Below are 20,162 nucleotides of genomic sequence, written 5' to 3'. Positions count from 1 at the left end.
TAAGAAAAAATATGTTTTCTTCTTTAAGAGGAAAAATATATTGAAAATAAAGTTATAAAGTTTTTTCACAAAAAAAAAAAAAAAAAAAAAAAAACACAAAAACAATAAAAAAACCACAACGGTTACGTGTCAAGGTTTGGTAGCGGGGAGCTGCAGGGGTGGGATCTGTGAGCAGAGCCCAGTGCTGGCCATGTGAGAGCAGAGCCAAGCTCCAGCTGCTCCAGAGGGACTGCCGCTGTCAGAGCTGAGCCGTGCATGACGCCGGGTGCGCTCTGCGAGAGCAGACGGAAGGAAGGGATGAACCGCTGTCCCACGGATACCCCCTCAAGAGCGGCCCGGAATGGATAGGAGAAGGTGTTGTTTGGGCAACAGAAGCAGTGAAAGATGTGGAGTGCAAGATGTGAGGAATGGCTGAAGTCTCTTGGTTTGTTCAGCCTCTTGATGATCTACAGCTTCTGCACAAAGAAAAGGGAGGGATCTCTCTCTGTTGACAGTGAGAGACCCAAAGGAGTTGTGTCAGGAGTGGCAGACTGAATAATAGGAAAAGGTTCTTCACCAAGAGGGTGGTTAGGTACTAGAAGAGGATCCCCAGGGCTGTGGGAATGCCACAGTGCTAACAGTAAGCCTAATTTGGACAGTGCTCTGAGAAGAAAGTTGGATTTGATGATCCTTGTGGGTCCCTTTGCAACTCAGGATATTTTATGATTTTATAATTAGCTTGCTTTAGTTCTTACTGATCTAGTCTTCTAGTAATAGGCAATAAATTAAATCATTCTCTCTATGCTGAATCTGTTTTGCCCATGACAGTAACTACTAAGTGATGTCCCTTTATATTAGTTTAAGACTTTTTCATCATATTCTGTTGAGGAGGGAGAGAGTGGCACGGTGTAACTTAGCTGTCTATCAGTGTGAAACCTCTGCACATAGGATTTACAGTAAAGGCAACTTCACTAAGAATGGCACCTTTGAATGAATACAACATGAAAGCCTAGAAATTTTGTTCCATTCTTTGAACTTAAGTGGCTATGCAAATATCTAGTGCCCATGGCCAGTGCCTCTCTGCTGGAAAGCTTTTGACATATGAGGTATGACTTGTTTGTATCACAGCAGCTGTCAGCTTTCTGTTGCAAATATATAAATACACAGTGTGCAGATATATTTACATGAAAAAAAATTAATACTTGGATGTGGTTTCCAGGTTATTGCAGCTTTGTTCAATGAGTAATTCCATGAAACTGAGTTTGATGATGAAATGTTTGTTGCTAATCATGTTTGTATGTTGACCCAAAAAATATGTTTTTATCTTCACCCAAAAATATACTGTTTAATTTCATTTGTGTCTTGAGAGTTTTATTTTCTCTCCAAGTAAAGTGAAGTACCTCCATATCATAAAGGGACATGTGATATGCACCTTATACCCTTCCTACCTTTTTCTCTCAGGACATCTTGATAGTCCATCATCATGGAATGATCGGGGATAAGAATAACATTATGCTGTGGTAAGAAGAGACATACTTTGATCACAGTAAGAGAAAAGTCATAAACTAGTAGAAGTGAAGAATGTTATTTAATAGATCCTACTCAGTATGTTTTGCAACTGAGAAATTATATAGAGTGCCATTTATTTTCCTGTAAATCTTATCTCCCATAGATCCCTTACTATTTTGTATTTCCTAATAGTTAGAATAAATGCTTTTTATTAGGGTTGCTTACACCAATAATTTTTCGGTTTCATAATGTCAAATATACTACTGTGCATGTATGTCCACACACACATGTTCTCTCTGGCATGTTTCAGACAGTCCTGATCTACCACCTTGTCTGAAAGGTGCATGCTTAGTAGATCTCATATGAAGTGGGTTTGACATATGCAACTGTCAGCAACTTATGTACTCCAGGTTGAATAGAAGAACAAGAGGAAATTCAGCTAAAAATATGCCAAAGTAAGATGGAAACTAGCCAGCTGTCAACCATGCTGAAAATAAAAAAAAAATCTGAAAAACAATAATATGATACTACTTGAGAGAGTTGGAGGAATGCCTTTTTTTTTTTTTTTTTCTAGAGATGATTTAAAAATATGTTTCTTCCAATTTGAGAGTAAGAAAAAAATGAAAAGTATTAATTATAGACAATCAATGCCTTAATACATAGTGCATGGAAGATAAATTTCTAATCTTACATGTGGTTCACTTCAGATAGTCCATAAATACTCAGAACAGAAACTAGGGTTTCTCACATAATATTAGTCTGGTTTACAGTACTTTGTGTTGACCAAATGCAAGTCATACCAGCTCTGTTCATGTAAGGCATAAAATGTATATTGTTGCATAGAGTAAGACTTTTTGAAAACAAATGGACTTGTTTGTTATGTTTGATCAGAAGATCATGAGTACATGGAAGTATCACACACATTTATCTCAGCTGGGATTCCTTCAAGAATAAACTCAGTTTTTAATATCTTTGTCATGCATGGTGAAGAAATGGGACAATTAAAACTAATGGAGGTGATTATGACTTCAAAAGACCTATTGTTAAATGTAAAAAATATTTTGAATACTCAAGCAGGTTGATACTTTTTCTGTCTTTCCCTCCCTCTCATTCTTACACTGTGTTCCCCCTCCCCTCTTTCTCCTTCCCTTCCTTAAACTAATATCAACCATGGATGCTGAGGTGTATACTCATGCAAAGTCAAATTCCAACCATTAAGATAAATACATACGTATTTCTTATAATATCTAACTGAACATAATGCATATTTACATATTTATTATCAGAAATATCTCATGCATTATAGTTCAAGATTTCAAGTATATACATTATTTTTATATATACATATAGTTAATTTTTAGTTGTAAATCATGAGAGTTGGTCATTCCATCTATAACTTATCAGATTTATTGTCTGTAGCTTATTTTTTTGTGTCATGAGTGAGACATTAAATAAAGCTGAAAGCAAAGATAACATACACAATGCTGTCTCACACCTCTTCCAAACATCTGTGAATTTTGTTAATTTTAAAGCTGTGTGCTAGTTCCACTATGTGCCCAAAGTACACAGTATCAATTTCCCACACCATGGCTATATTACAGCACACTAAATTTTGTTTACTTCATAAATGCTTTCACAATACTAAAACTTCCAAAAGGATTAAAGCAGACTTCATTCATTTCTTTAGTGCGTGGAAACAATTGATGCCCATATACTTCCTGAACTTCTTTTTGGTTTTTTGTTTGTTTCTTTCATTCTTTTTTTTTTTTTTTCTCCTCATCCTATACAATTTTCTATCTCCGATTGTAAAACTTTTACTGCAGTGTTCTAAGCTGCTGCCATATTTGGGGGTTTTGCATTTTCCAAACAATTATTGTATCATAAGCTACTAGCATATTTTCCTGTTAAGAAAGCTTTTACTTCTCCTGTTTGTAGCTTCCTGAACTCAAGCAAATTATATTCTCTCTACTAGCCATAAAGGAACTTCCTTTGATATAGTTCAGCAAAACTAACCATACTCATTCTACTTTATTTGGCATAAAGTCTATAACAACCATATTCGACAGAACTGATCTTTCATGAAGATATTTCTGCCACTTCAATACACTATTCCAGGAGGTAAACCAGATGTTTTTATAAATTTGGGAAGATGACATCAATAGCTTTCAGACAAGGTGCCTCTATCTGAACAAATTTCATATTTTTATATTCAGATGTTCTTGCAAGTAGTTTCCCAAAGAGGCATGAGCAGTAATGTGTGCTTAGTTTTGAGATCATTATCCTGTAGTTTCTCAAGCACTTGACAAGTTACTCTTTGGATTATTGACTAAAGAAATATCACTCAATTTCATATCTTCATAAACATCTTCCATAATCATGAAATAATATATACTTCTCAAGATGTAACTATGCCAAAAGGTCCTTTAAAGACTATGGAGTTAATGTTTCCTGTAGAAATGACTCTAATTATAATATATGGCTTAATTTTGTATTATGCACATCTTTGTAATATCTTTTTGCTTCAGCAAAGTGATATATTTCACGAAATATTCTGACAGGCACTATAGATATTTTTTTTCCTAAGATTTCCCTTACTATTGCAGGGGCAACCTAGTCTCCTTCAACTGAGACACCACATTTGTACAGAGAATACAATTTATAAATGTTAGTTCATACATCTGGATAACATTTTATAAGTACTGTCTAAAGAAAGGATTAATCTCTTATTCTTAGCTGTCCTGATAAATTTCCAAATGCTGTTTTACTCCTAAATCTTTTATGAAAATCTTGATTCAGATCTTATTTTATGAAAGCCTCACCTGTTTTACAGGTCATATTTTAATATTTTTTTTTAGTTTACTACTGTTTGAAATATTTTTTTTTCCCCTCCTTTGGAAATCTGATTCCTATGTATCCTCTACTTGTTTTATTTTGGTTGCAAGACAACTGTCAGCTAACGGATCCCCTTTCACAGTTATGTTGTTTATCTTGACCCTGATCATTTTTTATTACTAGTTGTAGATTGTTAAGTGCTGAATAATGTCTTTGATACAAATTAAAGTTAATGAAGAAACGTACTACTACTGCCTGTTCTCTCTGAATAAAGCTGAATAAAGCCAAAAGGACGGTTTACTTACTGAGACATAATTGTCTCTTTACATCCAGTTATTTTTTTCTCTAAATCTTTACTGGTCACTCTAGAAGTTTGCTTTTGGTTTTACATTTGGTTTTCATTTGTTTTCTCAATAGAATATGATTTTTTGAAAAGGTATATGCATTAAAACTAAATGCCTAGCAACTAATTGTTCAAAGACAAAATGAACAGAATCATAATTTCTTCAGGAGGTATCAATTGCATATCTAATTACCAAAATCACTAAAATTAAAACAATTTTAAGGTTTCAGTAAATATTCACAGTTTACAGGAAATGTTCTGTATTACTGGATACCCCTTTATGCAATATATTCCAGTAATGTTTATAACTTAATCTTTCTTATCATGTTCTTAATATACAATATTAGAGTCAACTTTACCCACACAATGGTTTAATATAATGCTAACACAAATAAAATCAATAACAAGTGTAAGAACTATATGGGAAAAAAAAAAAACAAAAAAACAAACACATCAAGCATATTCATATTAACAACAAAACAATACATTCTCCTTAAAATTAAATTTAAATCAAAACCATTATCAGTCTTGCAAAAACATCTTCAGAGCAATATTAAGTAGGATCACTGGGCAGTATTCCTATGTATTCTGAAATCAAAAGCTGGATCTTCAGCTCATGTCTTTCAATAGTCACTGCAGACAAAGGGAACTCAGAACATCTGTGCTTGCTGAATCTCATTCTATGGATGCTAGAAACCAGTTCTTGTTGTTGGCTTCTAATTTTGCAGCCAAATTTTTGTACACTGTCAGAAAAACTGACTCAGATAATATTTACTGAATTTGAATCATTTTGCAAAAGCATATTCCACAAAGTTAATTTAGTATTTCTTCTGTTTGTGGATTATACAAGGCATGCTATGGAATCTTTCCTCTTATTTTAAGAATCTTAGTGTTTAGCTTTCTCACCATAGATGCTTCATGTCATCAGCTTTTGCTACTGAAAATTTTGAAAAAACACTAGCACTTCATTATCTAAACAAAGTTCAACATTTAGAAAATATTGAAAAGTATCAGGGCTGTGGAATGTAATTTTGTTATTTTTGAGGATATGGAAGGAATCATATTAGAGAACCATCATATAAAAATGGTCAACTTCTTCAAATAACTGGTTTTTTTTTTCTATTTAGATAATGAAATACAATCCATAAATGCTGGTAAAACATGGTTTTCTTTAGATAGGAGAAAGAGAACGAAAGGAAAGCTAGTAATGTAGAAAAAGCAACAGTATATTGGAGCTTTTCTATTACAGCAACAAAGATTAATGAAGAGAGATCAATGAATTGACATATAACCTACCCATGGGAGTTCCCACGCCATAACCTTTTGAGTCTATCAGGCCTCCAATCTGTGTTAGGTTACAGTTCCGCTGTGTGACAAACTCAATGGTTGTCGACTCCATTAAAAACGCGTAGTCGGAGGTAAGCACACGCTGGATGCCTTCTTCATTGCTTTTGACAAGTACTGACTGCCTCCTGCTACTCATGAAGGCCCACATCTTATCATAAGTGGAGATTTTGGATTTCTGAAAGACAAATATTAGATAGAACAGTAATAAAGATAAAACATGTTTAAGAGTGAATGCAAATTCCAAACTTACACATTATCCTCTTACCTCTTATCATGTTTTATTGCACATGTCAGATTTTACAACAGCAAATGTAAGAGTGTCTATATATTTCATCACATATGTGGAAAACAAAGCAGATGGACACATTTTGTAGAAAATGCGTTATATTTTAGTTAATCTATTTTTCATTCTGTGCACGTTTTTATTCGTGTAGAGTTAAAACCTAAAAGTTTTTAAAGTCAGTGAAAAACTATTAAGGATTTTAATACAGTCAAGTTCATCAACAGTACTGGTGAGTTTCATAGGAGAATTTGTTGTATTCTTGTATGTTTGAAATTCACTCATATTTCAGTCATTACCCTACTCCTGAGCTTTTAAAAACTACTTTTAAAAACTTTCTGCACAGTGGAGCAGCTTGCAGTAGTCAGAACACTTACAGATAGCAATGTATGGAGAAAAAAAGTCATGAGGAAGAAGGCAACAAATATACAACTTACCACACTATAGTCATGTTTATTTGCCATTACAAAATTAACAGCTAAAAGTCCTAAAGTTTAATATGTATCTGTTGCTTTAGTATACCCTGAATGCAATGCACTATTGTGTTATGGATGAGAAAGAGACAAAGGAGACGACAATTTGGTACAAACTGCTGCTGCACAGCCATAGAGGAGCTACTCCTTTTCTCGACACATCGGCTTAAAAAAAAAAAGCAACCCAACAAAATAAAACGAAACCAACAAACAAAAAACCACAAACGTATCACCTCCCCTCACTTTTTTACAGTACTGTGTAAGAGATAATGATAAAACGAAGGCATTAGAACACTTGATCATTGCATATTACATTTGTCACCACATGCTTAATAATGTTCCAAACTCAAATATATCAGAAAATGTTCATTAAAGTTATATCTTGTATAGAAAATAAAATGTAGATATACGGTATAAAAACTGGTATAATCAAGCTCTTTCAGGCATCTTTCATCTTTTAATGTCAGCCTAAACATAACTTTGCCATCAGCTCTGATGGAGATACTAAGCAAAGATTGACACTACAAACCTTTCTGAAGCTCCACTGACTGGCAGCCATAAATATGCCTAAAGAAGGATTAGTATTGTATGTGGAATGAAAAGAACATTTATTTAGGAAAAAAAAAGAAAAAAAGACAACTTTGTCCCCGTGCTAGGACAGAATCCAAGACCTATTTCAGTCTGCCTGAGGACTTAGCAAAACAAGCATTTGAAGTAACTCTAGTGTCAATGCTAACAAAACGGAAGACTTCTAGAACTCTGCATGAACATTCTGCATGAACACATTATTTCTGTACTGAATGTTATGCAAATGACCATACAAGGTTTTAGTAACAATGAAAGAGAAAGTAATTTTTTTCTTCAGAAGATACTGTGAATCCATAGAATTAAGAAGAACAAACAGATATGGTCTCTATTCATAGGTTTGTTTTCTCAATCAAATAATTCTTTGAAGCACTTAATACTACACTATATGCAGAATAAGATACTTTAAGCAATGCACATCGGCTGTACATTACTATGTAATATAGAAAGAATGGAAAATAAGTGTTTTCCAATGTTTGTAAAATTTTGCCTGTATTATCATTTAATTTTTTACCGTACAATCTTTATTCCGCTACTGAAAGCAAACATTTAAGCCAATATAAATAATCTGAGTAATATAAGGAATTTGCAGAGAAAACAATTTGGGTAAACTATTAAATACATTGCTGGTGCACGCTGAGAAGGAAAAAAAACACATGAGAGCCATAGTAGAAAATAAAGTAAATAATAATGAACACACATAAGTATTTCTGCACTTACGTTGCAAAAAAAAAAAAAACCATTACCAAGGTAAAAGTATGTTAGCAAAAGGTACGGTTATCTCTACAAAAGCATGTGAAAAAAGACCTCTCAAAGACAGGATGTGTTCATTATGATGACTAACTTTATCATTTAGGATGACACTTCTGAAAAAGAAGGAAGAGAAGTCATAAGCAAAATAAAATCAAAGAAAGCTTCTACATAGTAGTATGCTTGCTGTAAAAATTAAAGAAGTATAAAAATTTTACACAGTTAATGAAGCTGTGGAAGATAACATTAAGCTATGTGCTAAAACAAAAGCACATACGACTCTCACTAGAGAAGATATCAAGGGTGATAGAAAAGATAGTCATCTCTTTTTTTATCATGTAAGCAAAATACTACAATATCTGCACCACGTTTTCTGTTCACAGGAATTTGAGGGACTTCCTGTTAGTGAAACCCTTCAATCTTCTTCAGGAGGTGCTAGCTACCATGAAACACATTTGAAATATTTTTACATCAGTGCAAACAGTACAAACAAGAGGAGATAAAGTCTTGGCTCAGTTTCAGAGCTACAACATCACTGATGTAAGCAAAACCTGGTGGGAAGAGTCCTGTGACCATTGTGCACTGATGAATGATTATAGGCTCTTAAGCAGGGATAAGCAAGGCAAGTAATGTGGGGAGTGGTTATCTGTAAAGATGTATAGAGCTCTCAATTCGTGATGACACTGTTGAGATCAGGATCAAGGGACAATCAAATAAAACATCTGTTGTTGTGGGAGTTTACTATAGGCCACTGAGCCAGGATGATGACATCAATTAATTAAAGAACTAAAATCAGACTTCAGATTGCTTAGGAAATTAATTAGCAAAGTCCCTTGGGAAACTGCTTTTAAATGCATGGGGATCTAACCATGCATGTCGCTTTCAAAGTACCACCTCTTAAGAGCATAGAAAAAGGCAATTCCAAAATGTCAGAAGTCAAGCAGTTGGAGCAGAAGATTGGGTTGGCTGGGTAGGAATCTTCTTATAGAGCTTATGCAGAGCAAACACAAATACGGCCACAGGAAGTGAGGTCAGGCAACATACAAAGATACTGCTGTAGTGAAAAAATTCATGTGGCCAAAGCTCAATTAGAGTTGAAGCTGGCCATTACTGTGGGTGAAATAAGAAGGGCTTTTTAAAATATGTTAACAGAGGACCAAAGATAACATTGGTCCATTTCTTGAGGAGGATGATCACATTGCAAATAGGAGCACAGAAAAAGCAGAGATGTTTAATGCTTTCTTTCCTACTTTCTTCAATGCTGATGAAAGGCTTGAAGACTCTCAGAGAACTGAGTTGGAGAACCATGTCTGCAGTAATGATAAACTCCCTGCCAGCCCTGAAATTGTGAAGGATTTGCTGCTCAAACTGGATGTTTATACGAGGCCTGATAGGATTAATCCAAGAGTACTCAAAAAGCTAGATTATGTAAAATCTTGACACCTCTCTCAATTACTTTTCAACAGTCTTTGGAATCTGGAGAGGGTCTAGTGAACTGGAATCTGTCAAATATTATCCAATTTTTCAAGAAGGACAAGAAAGAAGATCCTGAAAATTACAATACTGTCAGTATCACTCTTGCCAGATAAAATTATGGAGAAGATCATTAAGGGCATGTTGAAATACATCTGAATGCACACATTCTTCAGAGTCAACACATGTTCACAAGGAAAGCCCTTGTTAAATCTCCTCTTATTAAAAGTTTACCCTCATAGGTAACCAGGGGAAGCCAGTTGATGTATTCTTTTTGGATTTCAGCAAAGCTTTTGGTGCTGATTCTTACAGTATCTTTCTGGACAAAATGTCCAGAATACAGCTATACAAAAAGATAACTTGGTGGTTGAACAGCTCATTGGCAGGTCAGGTTCAAAGGGATATAGTAAATGAGGTTACATCAGGCTGGCAACTAGTCATTATTAGAGTTCCAAAAAAAAACATTTTTTCACAAAAATCCACCTTAATGTTTTCATCAGTGACTTGGATGCAGGACTTGAATATATATTAAGTAATTTTGTGGATGACCTTAAATTGAGAGGATCTGATGACTCCCTTGAGAGTAGAGAGGCCTTGCAAGGAGAAAAGGGCAAATTAGAGGGCTGGACAATCATCAATCACATGAAGTTTTAGAAGAGCAAATGCTGGATTCTGCATCTGGGATGGGGCAAGTTATACTTGTATGGACTAGGGGACAAGAGGGTTGATTCTTGTTGATAGCAAGTTGAATCCAAGTCCACATGTGCCCTGGCAGGAAAAAGAGCCAACCATATCCTGGGGTGCATGAGACCCAGAACTGCCAATTAGGTGAGGGAAGGGATTGTCCCAATGTACTCTGAGCTAGTGTGGCCTCACCTCAAGCACTGGGTACAGGTTTAGGCACAACAGTATAAGAAAGATGTAAAACTACTAGAGAAATTCCTCAGAAGGGCTATGAAGATGGTGAAGGGTTTAGAGGAAAAGATGTATGAGGAGTGTCTGAGGTCACTTGGCTTGTTCAGCCCAGAGAAGAAGAGACTGAGAGGAGTCCTCATGGTGGCCTATAGCTTCTTCATGAGGGGACTGGATGGGATGGGACTGAACTCTTCTCTCTGGTGACAGTGACAGGACACAAGGAAACAGCATGTAGCTGCATCAGGAGAGGATTAGGTTGATTGTTAACAAAAGGTTTTACACCAGTGAGTGGTCAAGTCCTGGAACAGGCTTCCCAGGGCAGTGGTCATGGCACCAAGCCTGACAGATTTCAAGAAGAATTTGGACAACATTCTCAGAAGCATGGTTTGAATTTTGAGTGGTCCTGTGTAGAGTCAGGAGGTGAATTCAATGATCCTCAATGAGTCCCTTCCTACTCAAGATATCTGTCATTCTATGATTCTTCCATCCCTAAAAGGCAGAACTGAAATGATGTCAAAGAAAACAGCCTACCTATTTGTGACTTAAATTCAAAGTGGTGTTTAGAAATCTTACAAAAACAACGTATAATAAAAGAGATTTGTTTTATGCATAACATAGAATAGTTATTTGAGAAAACAAAACAAAGCATTTGATTCAGTAAAATACAATCACAAATGGTTTTCCTCTGTGTTTGGAAAGTTGCTCAGCAGATTCAACTAACTAAACTCAAGAAGCTAGAACAATCAAAAGCATCAGGAGCCCATTTGACATTGAACTAAACAGAATGACACTCCAGTATGTACATTTTGCTTCTGGTGGTTATGACTGTGTCATTCATATCAATAGAAGCAGATGCTACAATTTATGTTATGTTTCTATTGCCTTTCATTGTGCACAAATCAGTCTGGTTAATCAACTTACTCCATCAAGGAAGTGGATTATTTTCTCTGAGTTACTTCACCATTTTGTGTAATCTAACTGGAAAGCACTGCCTCAACATCCAGCTTAATGCAAAATCAACTGGAAATGATGTCTGCATAAGATAACCTGTGAAGACATGATTTATCATGCCTGTGTTCCCTCAGTAATGCTGAAGATAATACAGAACAGTAAGAAAGCTGCCTATGACTTGCAACATTTGAGTTTCACTGAATTAAAAAGGAGAACTAAATAACATAGAAGTTGAACATTAAAAGGTTGAACAAATAAAAAAAACTTACATACCTGGTGCATAAAATCGTAGTTCTAACAGTCACATTCAGAGTATACTCACAGTAAAAATTCTCAGTGTTCTTAAATTAAAGACTAATGGAAGGTAACTATGCATACTAGAGATCACAAAAGAAGGTATGGCAAAGGCTTTAAGTTAGTCTCATGCTGTGCATATAACTAAGGCTGGAAACAGGAGAATCATTATTAGGAATACATTAATATTGTCCCCTGAAGTACAGTCTTGGAAAGACAAATATCTGAGCAGTGAGACTGGAGTATAAGGTAGAAAAATATAAAGATGTTGGGTGAATGCCAAAATAAACAAGGATCAAAGGTCAGGGAAGTATACCTCATGATACAAGACAAGATTAAGCAATTGTACAGTAAAAGTGTGCTAGGCAACTTCTGACCCTTTTCTACAGAGGACTGTATAGAATGCCTTATTACTGGTACCTTAATGGAGATATTTGTTTTAATGATGGCATGCAATTTACTTACTTAAAGTCTTGTAAAAGCATTCAGATGTAATGTACAATTGTGCAAAGAACTTTGGTCACAACCATGCAGTATTTTAACAAAAAAGAAGCAGTAATAACAAAAAAAAAAAAAAAAAGATTAAATGTAACTAAGATTAAATACCAAATAAATAAATCAGAAGCCCAGTTCCTATGCATTTGGAACTGCTATTCAATACATGTGAATAAAACCAAGACATTCTTTACATCATGAAATAAAATGGCAGACTCCCAGTACTACCACACTATTTTCTATTTCTAGAGGCCGATAGTACCTGTGGCTTTTGTTTTCCTGAGCTCTATATTGTTACTGGACTCAAATAACTTTTTTATTTTTAACTAACCTTTTTTTTAAGATACTGGATTAATGATTTTTTTATGTCTGAAAGAATTTATTCTTTCCTTCTGTAAAACTGAGTGGATTGCCTCAAAGATCTGAACTTAATCTGATATGGTTCAGTATCTTCATAAACAGTTTGTAAAACGGTATTGAAAGCATTCCCACAAAGTTTTTTAGTTGTAGAAATACACTGGAAAAAGAAAGAGCTACTTTGCAGAGATACCTCGAGAGGCCAGAAAATTAAGATAAACAACAATTGCCTAGTACTGAACAAAGATAAACACAAAGTCTATCCAGTGACAAAGTAATCCCAAGCTTCTGTGCAGGTTTGGAAATTGATTGGCAAGAATGTGTCTTGGCTGAAGAGGACTTGTGGATTCAAGTGGACAGTGGGCCAAAGTGACCCTCATGAGGTTCAACAAAGCGAAGTGCAAGGTCTTGCACCTGGGTCATGGTTATCCTCACTACCAGTGCCAGCTGGGCAATGTAAGGATAGAGCACATCCCTGCTGAAAAGGAACTGGAGGTTACTAGTGGATGGATAGCTGGACATGAGTCAGGAATGTGTCCTCCCAGCACAGAAAGCCAACCGTATCTTGGGCTGCACCAAAAGAATCGTGGTCAACAGGGGAGGTGATTCTGCCCCTCTACTCTGCACTGATGAGATCTAATCTGGAGTACTGCATCCAGGTGTGAAGTGCTCAGTACAGGAGAGACATGGACCTGCTGGAGCATGTCCAGATGAGGGCCACAAAAATTGTTCAAGGGATGAAACTTTTCCCCTCCAAGGACAAGCTGAGAGAGCTGAGGCTGTTAAGTTGGAGAACAGCTCTGGGGAGATCTGAGAGTGGCCTGAAAGCAGTATCTAAAAGGGGGCTGTAAAAAAGAAGAGGACACTTTAGCAGGGTCTGTTGTGATAGGACACAGGGAAATGGTTTCGAACTAAAAAAGGAGAGATTTATACTGGATATAGGGAAGCTTTTTACAATAAGGGCGGTGAGGCATTGGAAGGTGTTGCCCAGAGAAGTGGTAGAAGCCCTGTACTTAGAGACACTGATGGTCAGGCTGGACAAGGCTCTGAGCAACCTGGTCTAGCTGTATGTGTCCCTGTTCATTGCAGAGGAGTTGAACTAGATGACCTTTAAGGATGCCTTCCAAGTCAAACAATTCTATGATTCTACAATTAGCAGTAATAACAGATGCTCCATTGCAGTGGTAAAAACAAACTAGCTTGTATCAGCAAGATTATAGCAAACAGAATGCAAAATGAATTTATTCCACAACACTTGACATTTGTCAGGCTATTCCAGGAACACCGTGGTCCATTTTGGTCCTCCATCAGAGTATTGGAGATCTTAACTTACAAAGTATAACTGAAGGAAAAGGAGTTGTTCAAGCTAAAGAAAGGAGGGCTTGCATATCACATTCTTTCATTACCTATAGAAAAAAAATTAGAGAGAACTTGAAGATATTCTCTTCACTAGGATGCATGATGGTAGAATAAGAGACAATTGCAAAAGAAGCAGTGGCTGAAAGAAAATTCTTTGTGAATATAAAAGAAAAATGTATTCACCATGAGAACAGTTAAGATTTGGCATATATGTAGCCAGGAGAAATAATGGAATGTGCTCGCTAGAAATATCCAAGTCCTACTTTAACCAAGTCCTGGATAAACTAATCTAAGATCTTGCTTTCAATTTAAACAGCTTTCAAGTTATTATGGTGAGCAGTGACACTTCTCTCTATTTTTTTTTCTTTTTCTCAAACAAACAAACAACAACAACAAAAAGAAAAGTCATTTTGTGTTTGAAATAAACAAACAAAAACATTGTAAATTTATGTAGTTTATACTTCTAGGTAAAGACAAACCCCTTACTATCTGGGAAATGTGCATTTTTCTAAGGCTTTTTCACACTTCAATTCTTTGAAACTCAAGTGTGCTCATACCAATTGTTTCATACATAATCCCCATGGCAATCCTGAATACCAGTGTGAAAATCCAGGCTGAACTGTCCATGTAATACATTTAATTCATTCATTCCTTATTTATTTTTATACATTTGACATTTTGTTTTGACAAGTGCCTTAAATTTACATAGTTCTGAAATAAGCTAAAAGAATATGTTTCTGATGTTGCTAATAATGGCAAAAGCACCCATGTATCTCAACAAGTCATTCTGAATGTAGGGAGCCTAGTTGTCAAGTTTAAGGAAAGCAAACATTTCCACTTATGGCTCACAGCTGTTCTAAGACATTTGGGATATGTCTCTAATACACAGAGGATTAATACAATTAATAGACAGATAAACAAAGTTAATTAATTGAATACATTTCAAATCATAGGATGACAATCTTAAGACTGAAAGAACAAACCAACAGCCTTTAGCAAATAACATTTTAGGAATGTTTGAACATTATAAATGCAGGGAAATCCAAAGATAAGGCTATCTAACACTTTCATAAGTGACAATAAATTGTAAATACACTTAAATAGCCTGATCACTTTCTTAAACTGACACCAAATTTAAGTTTGGAAAGACTGACTTCTACTGTTCAAATATCTGTCTCTCAAAAACCAAATATATTTTCTTTCCTTCTCATGTTTTTTGTTCTTTTTGTTTCAGCACTTTATACCTGCTTTTGCTAATCCATCTATTCTAGTTTTTAACATGACTCTGTGTTCTCTTTGTTCTTTGAAATAGATACTGGTTTCTCCAAACTGTTCAGTGTTTCTGAAATGGAAAACAATTGGATCCTGGTCCTTTACCAGGACTTCTGAAATAAAAAGAAATATATGAAAACAATGGTAAATATCATCATCAGCTACATTAATCAGAACGAAAGTTATCTTTCTAGTTTTTCACAGTCCTATTTCCAGACCTTGTTTCAAACAATTCAAACAAATTAGTTTTAGTGACTAAAATAATTTCTATTTTTGAATAAGCCTTAGCTAACTCTACACTCTAAAAGCAAATGTTACTTTTTCAGGCAGCAGAAACAGTATATTTACCACTTTTGACATAGCCTAACACATTATGTGTAAAACACAATTTGATCTTAGTTGCATATCAAAATTTGATGCTTCCATTATATGATTTCAAAGAAGATCCAAACTCTGCTTTCACATATCTGCAGTACAGTTTTGAATATTGATGTAGGCTAATGCAGAGCTTTTAGAGCGTACTGTGTTAATCACTAGCATCTCAAGTATACAGAAAATATTACACATTCCTCCAACTCCAGTGGATAACAGACCAAATTTAAATCAGCTTACTCATAATTTACCACTCAACAGACAGACCATATTAATACAAGTAAGCTTCTGATTATTTTCAGACCACATTACCATTAGTTATAAAAATGAACTTTGTAGTTTGGGATTTGTTTATGGTCTCTTAAAATTCTGAGACTGACTTTTACTCAGTCATCAAAGAAAAGTGAAAAAGACTTCTTCCCTTTTATCAAGCTGGTCTCATTGACTTTGACCTCAGGATGTTTCTTTTTCTTTTTTTTTTTTTTTTTCCTTCCTTTTTGGCCTTCTTATTCCTTTCTTTTTTTGTTCCCCTATTTTTTCAGACTGCTGAGGCCTGAAATCCTGTAAGTGAGCAAGCCAATTTTGATTTTGTTGGGTCAGCATAAAAACAATAAAAGTAATGCATACAGTGTTCTCTCCTTCATAACAGCAGTTTTCATGGTCCATAGAGCACAAATGAAAGAAAGGTAGAAAAGGTGCTTCTGCCAAGAGTGGATCTACAAGGAATGAAAAATGCAGTGCTCAGAGAAAGACATTTTTACTCTTTCCTGATTGTGCTTGCTTTTTGTTTTAAAAATCAAAGATTTTGAAAAAAATATTAAATATTCAAAAAAATTTATGGTTAAAAAAAAAAAAAAGTGCTATTGAAACAAATATTCATTATCGTCTTTGACCTGGAAATCAGTACAGATTTTATAGCTCAGAAAATCACTAATGGATTACAAAACACTTCCTTGCCTTTTATATCAGAATGATTTATAGTTCTCTTTTGAATTATAGCTAACATCACAATGGTTCTTTCTGCAAAAATAGCTTGGAGATTAGAATTGTGGTATTTCTCACACTGTTTTTCCTTTTGTAAGTAGGAATAAGACATCAAGAAAACTTAATCTGTTTTTAAAGCATATATTATATATGCTCTGTAAAGATAAATCCACTTCTGCTCACTGCCTGTTTTCTGATACAAATTGCAGAAGAAAATTTTGTTCTTGGATTGAGCTGGAAGCAATCCTCCTTTCCAAAATAGGAGAACATTTTTATTTGTTATTACGCACATAACATATGAAAGCTAGAACTAAGCATAAAGTTCATAAATACTGCTTTAAATATTTACCTCTAAGAGTGAGAATTTATCACAGTGACATGAATAAAGAATTTTACTACCATAAAATCCACTCTGGCCAGGGAGATATTTGTGTGATGTTCAAAGCAAAATTAGTCCTTGTGTACTAAGTGCTAATCAATATATTATGCTTAAAAAGTTCTGTTGTTTATAATTTGAAAGTAACTCATCAGACAGCATTAGCAAACAAACTTCTATCATTTGAGATCTTTTTGAATGAGGTGAAGTGATAGAAGCCCCCTAAATCTTACTCACTAATTTGCTCCTTGAAACAGTTAGACATAAGTATATCTTATTTCTCTTCTCAGATTTCCAAAACTTAACTGAAGTTCAATTGTTTTTTCCTTTTGTCAAGACCATCATTATGCTAGTGATTGGCTATGACAGAAGTCTAGTGGCATCAAGACAGACTGGTATGTTCCTGTAAGTTCTGTTGCCAGATCTAAAAAACATAGTATAATATTATTATATTATAATAATAATTACAATAATAATAGATTTAAACCCCTGAAAATGTAAGCCAAGAAATATTTTTAATTATTTATTCACAAAATATCTCCTGTAAATATTTGCCTGCTATACATTAGCATAAGCCACCACTGAGGTATTCTGCAATGGGATTTGGATTTAGCATACTGTATTTTTTCATTATAGCAAGTACATTACGAACAACTCTGAACCATATGTGCTGGCTATGAACAGCTGAGTTTTTCTCTGTAATTGTGTGACCTTGGTCACTATAAAATTGGAGTTAATTCAGGCAAGCAGGATTGATGCCATATGTGGTTCATATCAAAAGTACTGAGGAGTGGTAGGATACTGATCAGGGAAACAGCTTGTTTGTTAGCAAATCTGTCAGGTTTTGGAATAATTCTGGAAATTGTATCTTGAAACATCTGTAGTCTCCTGAACTACATATTTGAGAAGAAGCAATATAACACATAAGGCAGTCCGTACAGAAAGTATGTGCAATAGCAGAGTTGTAAGATTCAGTTTAGAGCAGGTTTTAACACTGATAGATAGAGTTCCACCCCAACTTTTCAGAAGTTGATAGAGAAAGTTGCAGTACTGATGAATTTGTATAACTTAATGAAAGTTAAAGTAGGATACAATTTATGTGTTTATTAACATTCTGCAATTTGGATAACTGTAACAGATGAGAATAGGCAGTATAAAAACTGTAGTATAACAGAAAAAGGAACACAGTCTGTGAAGACTGGAAATTCTGCAAAGGCTCTGCTTCATTTATGGTGGAGAACAGCCAGAAGAACCAGTACCTGCCAGGTAGAAGAAGGAATCACTTTTCAACATTATTAATTGATGTATTCCAATTTTGTCAGACAGTCACTCTCAAATTTTGTGGGAATTAAGTACTTGGAAATTGCCAGTGAGGAAAGGTTTATCACTAGCTTTAGTAGAGGAAAAGCAGAAGCAAAATCAGTGGAAAAAGAAAACAAACAAACAAAAAAAACCACCATGACATGCACCATATTTCCACTATTCTGTACAAACTACAGAAATTTTTGCTGTTCTAAATCTACCTACAAAAGGATTCAGCTTGCAGTATTAGTAGAACTCTAGAATCATAGAATCATAGAATCATCGAGGTTGGAAAAGACCTAAAAGATCATCCTGTCCAACCATTCACCTATTACCAATAGCTCCCATATCTTCACACACACAAAAAAAAAAAAAAAAAAAAAAAAGAAAAAAAAAAAAGATGAAATGAACTTTAAATTCCAAAATTAACATTAATTTGAGTACATTTTGAAAACATTTTACATTGTCTGTTTTAACATATATACAGGATTTTGATTTTGTGACAACAGTGAAGTGGTCTATCAGATATGTACTCAGTTAATATGGTTTGAGCAACCTGGACAGCTGCCCCAAATTCTTGGAAAGATTATGATGAAAAATACTATGATCTCTTATTTCTTCCAATATTCAGCTTTTTTCTGTGTGCACCTGTGAAACAAATGTACATCCTGCATTACTCATCAAAAACAAGGAACTAAGAAGTTAGACTTATGCAACCTTCCATCAGTTCTTATATTTTTTTGCGCCCCTCAAGAATTGGAAAGCTTCAGCTATAAACTAAAAATAGTGAATTCAGATTTCACATTCAAATTCCAAAAAGGCAAACTACCACTGCAAAGATATTGATTGTTCACATAACATAAATATTTTATATATTAGAGAAGAGGAGGGGAAATGTGTACGTGCTATTACTTTCCCCAAAAGTGGAAGTTTCTAAGCCTACTAAATATTTGACATAAACAATAAAAATCTGATTTCTCTCCTACAGAAATTCTTGTTATTTCAGGAATGTAATGAAAAGTAGAAGAAGAAATTGTGGAATCAATTTTCAAAAAGCAATAAAAATTATGTGATAGGGAAAAAAAAGACAGAATGACAGGTAAAAAATAGGAGAAAACAATCTCATGTTGCTATTTCTTGGAAGAAAAATGAAGACAATATCAAAAATAAAAACATAGCATATATCTTAAAAAAAAAAAAAGACAGAGAATTCTAGAGATGGCATAAAAATTTTTCTGTGAGACCCAGCAAGATTACCAACATGAGATCAAGATAAGCCCCAGTTTAGGCTTTCTATTTGGTATTTCTACATCATCCAGTGATGGAATTTATATACTTCTGTTATTAACCAAAATATTAATTTGTATTTATGTATGTATATTTGCACATTAAGAGCAGTTACAGTTTATTATCCATTAACTTTTGTGGTCATGCAGAATTCTATATAAACAGTGAAATTCTTGTTCATATCTTGTGATATCTGACTTCTGAAACAAAGGCAAAAGTAGGAACTGATATTCAACACTATACTACATGCAATAAATGAAATCCATGAGCCACCACAGAAATATTGTATAAGCTGGTATGTTAAAAATTGTTTGGCATTGTCAGTGATGAAAGACTCAACATGAGCAGGAATACGGGACTGCAGCCCAGAAGGCAAACCTTATCCTGGGTTGTATCAAGCGTAGTGTGACCAGCAGGTTGAGGGAGCTCTACTCTGCTCTCATGAAACTTCACCTGGAGTACTGAGTCCAGTTCTGGGGACCCCAACACAAGAAGGATGGAGGAGGGCCATGAAGATGATCAGGGGGCTGGACAGGCTGAGAGAGTTGGGGCTCTGCACTCTGGAGAAGAGAAGGCTCTGAGGAGACCTTATAGCAGCCTTACAGTACACGAAGGGGACCTACAAGA

The 20,162-nt window shown here is 34.9% G+C and overlaps 1 protein-coding gene across 1 annotated transcript in view; it reads right to left on the bottom strand.

The window, feature by feature from the left end:
• Window positions 1-20,162, bottom strand: part of GRIK2 (glutamate ionotropic receptor kainate type subunit 2) — a 346,262-nt gene that overhangs the window by 25,499 nt on the left and 300,601 nt on the right. Inside the window, exon 14 of the mRNA XM_042881979.1 lies at window positions 5,960-6,185. Within this exon, the coding sequence (XP_042737913.1) occupies window positions 5,960-6,185 (226 nt within the window). The remainder of the gene's footprint in view (window positions 1-5,959; window positions 6,186-20,162) is intronic.

The sequence above is a fragment of the Lagopus leucura genome, unplaced genomic scaffold, assembly GCF_019238085.1.
Source record: "Lagopus leucura isolate 7727_CA_CO unplaced genomic scaffold, USGS_WTPT01 Super-Scaffold_73, whole genome shotgun sequence".
In the NCBI taxonomy this organism is placed as follows: Eukaryota; Metazoa; Chordata; class Aves; order Galliformes; family Phasianidae; genus Lagopus; species Lagopus leucura.
Note: the sequence above shows the minus strand (reverse complement) of the source record. Positions and strands in the feature narration are given on the sequence as shown.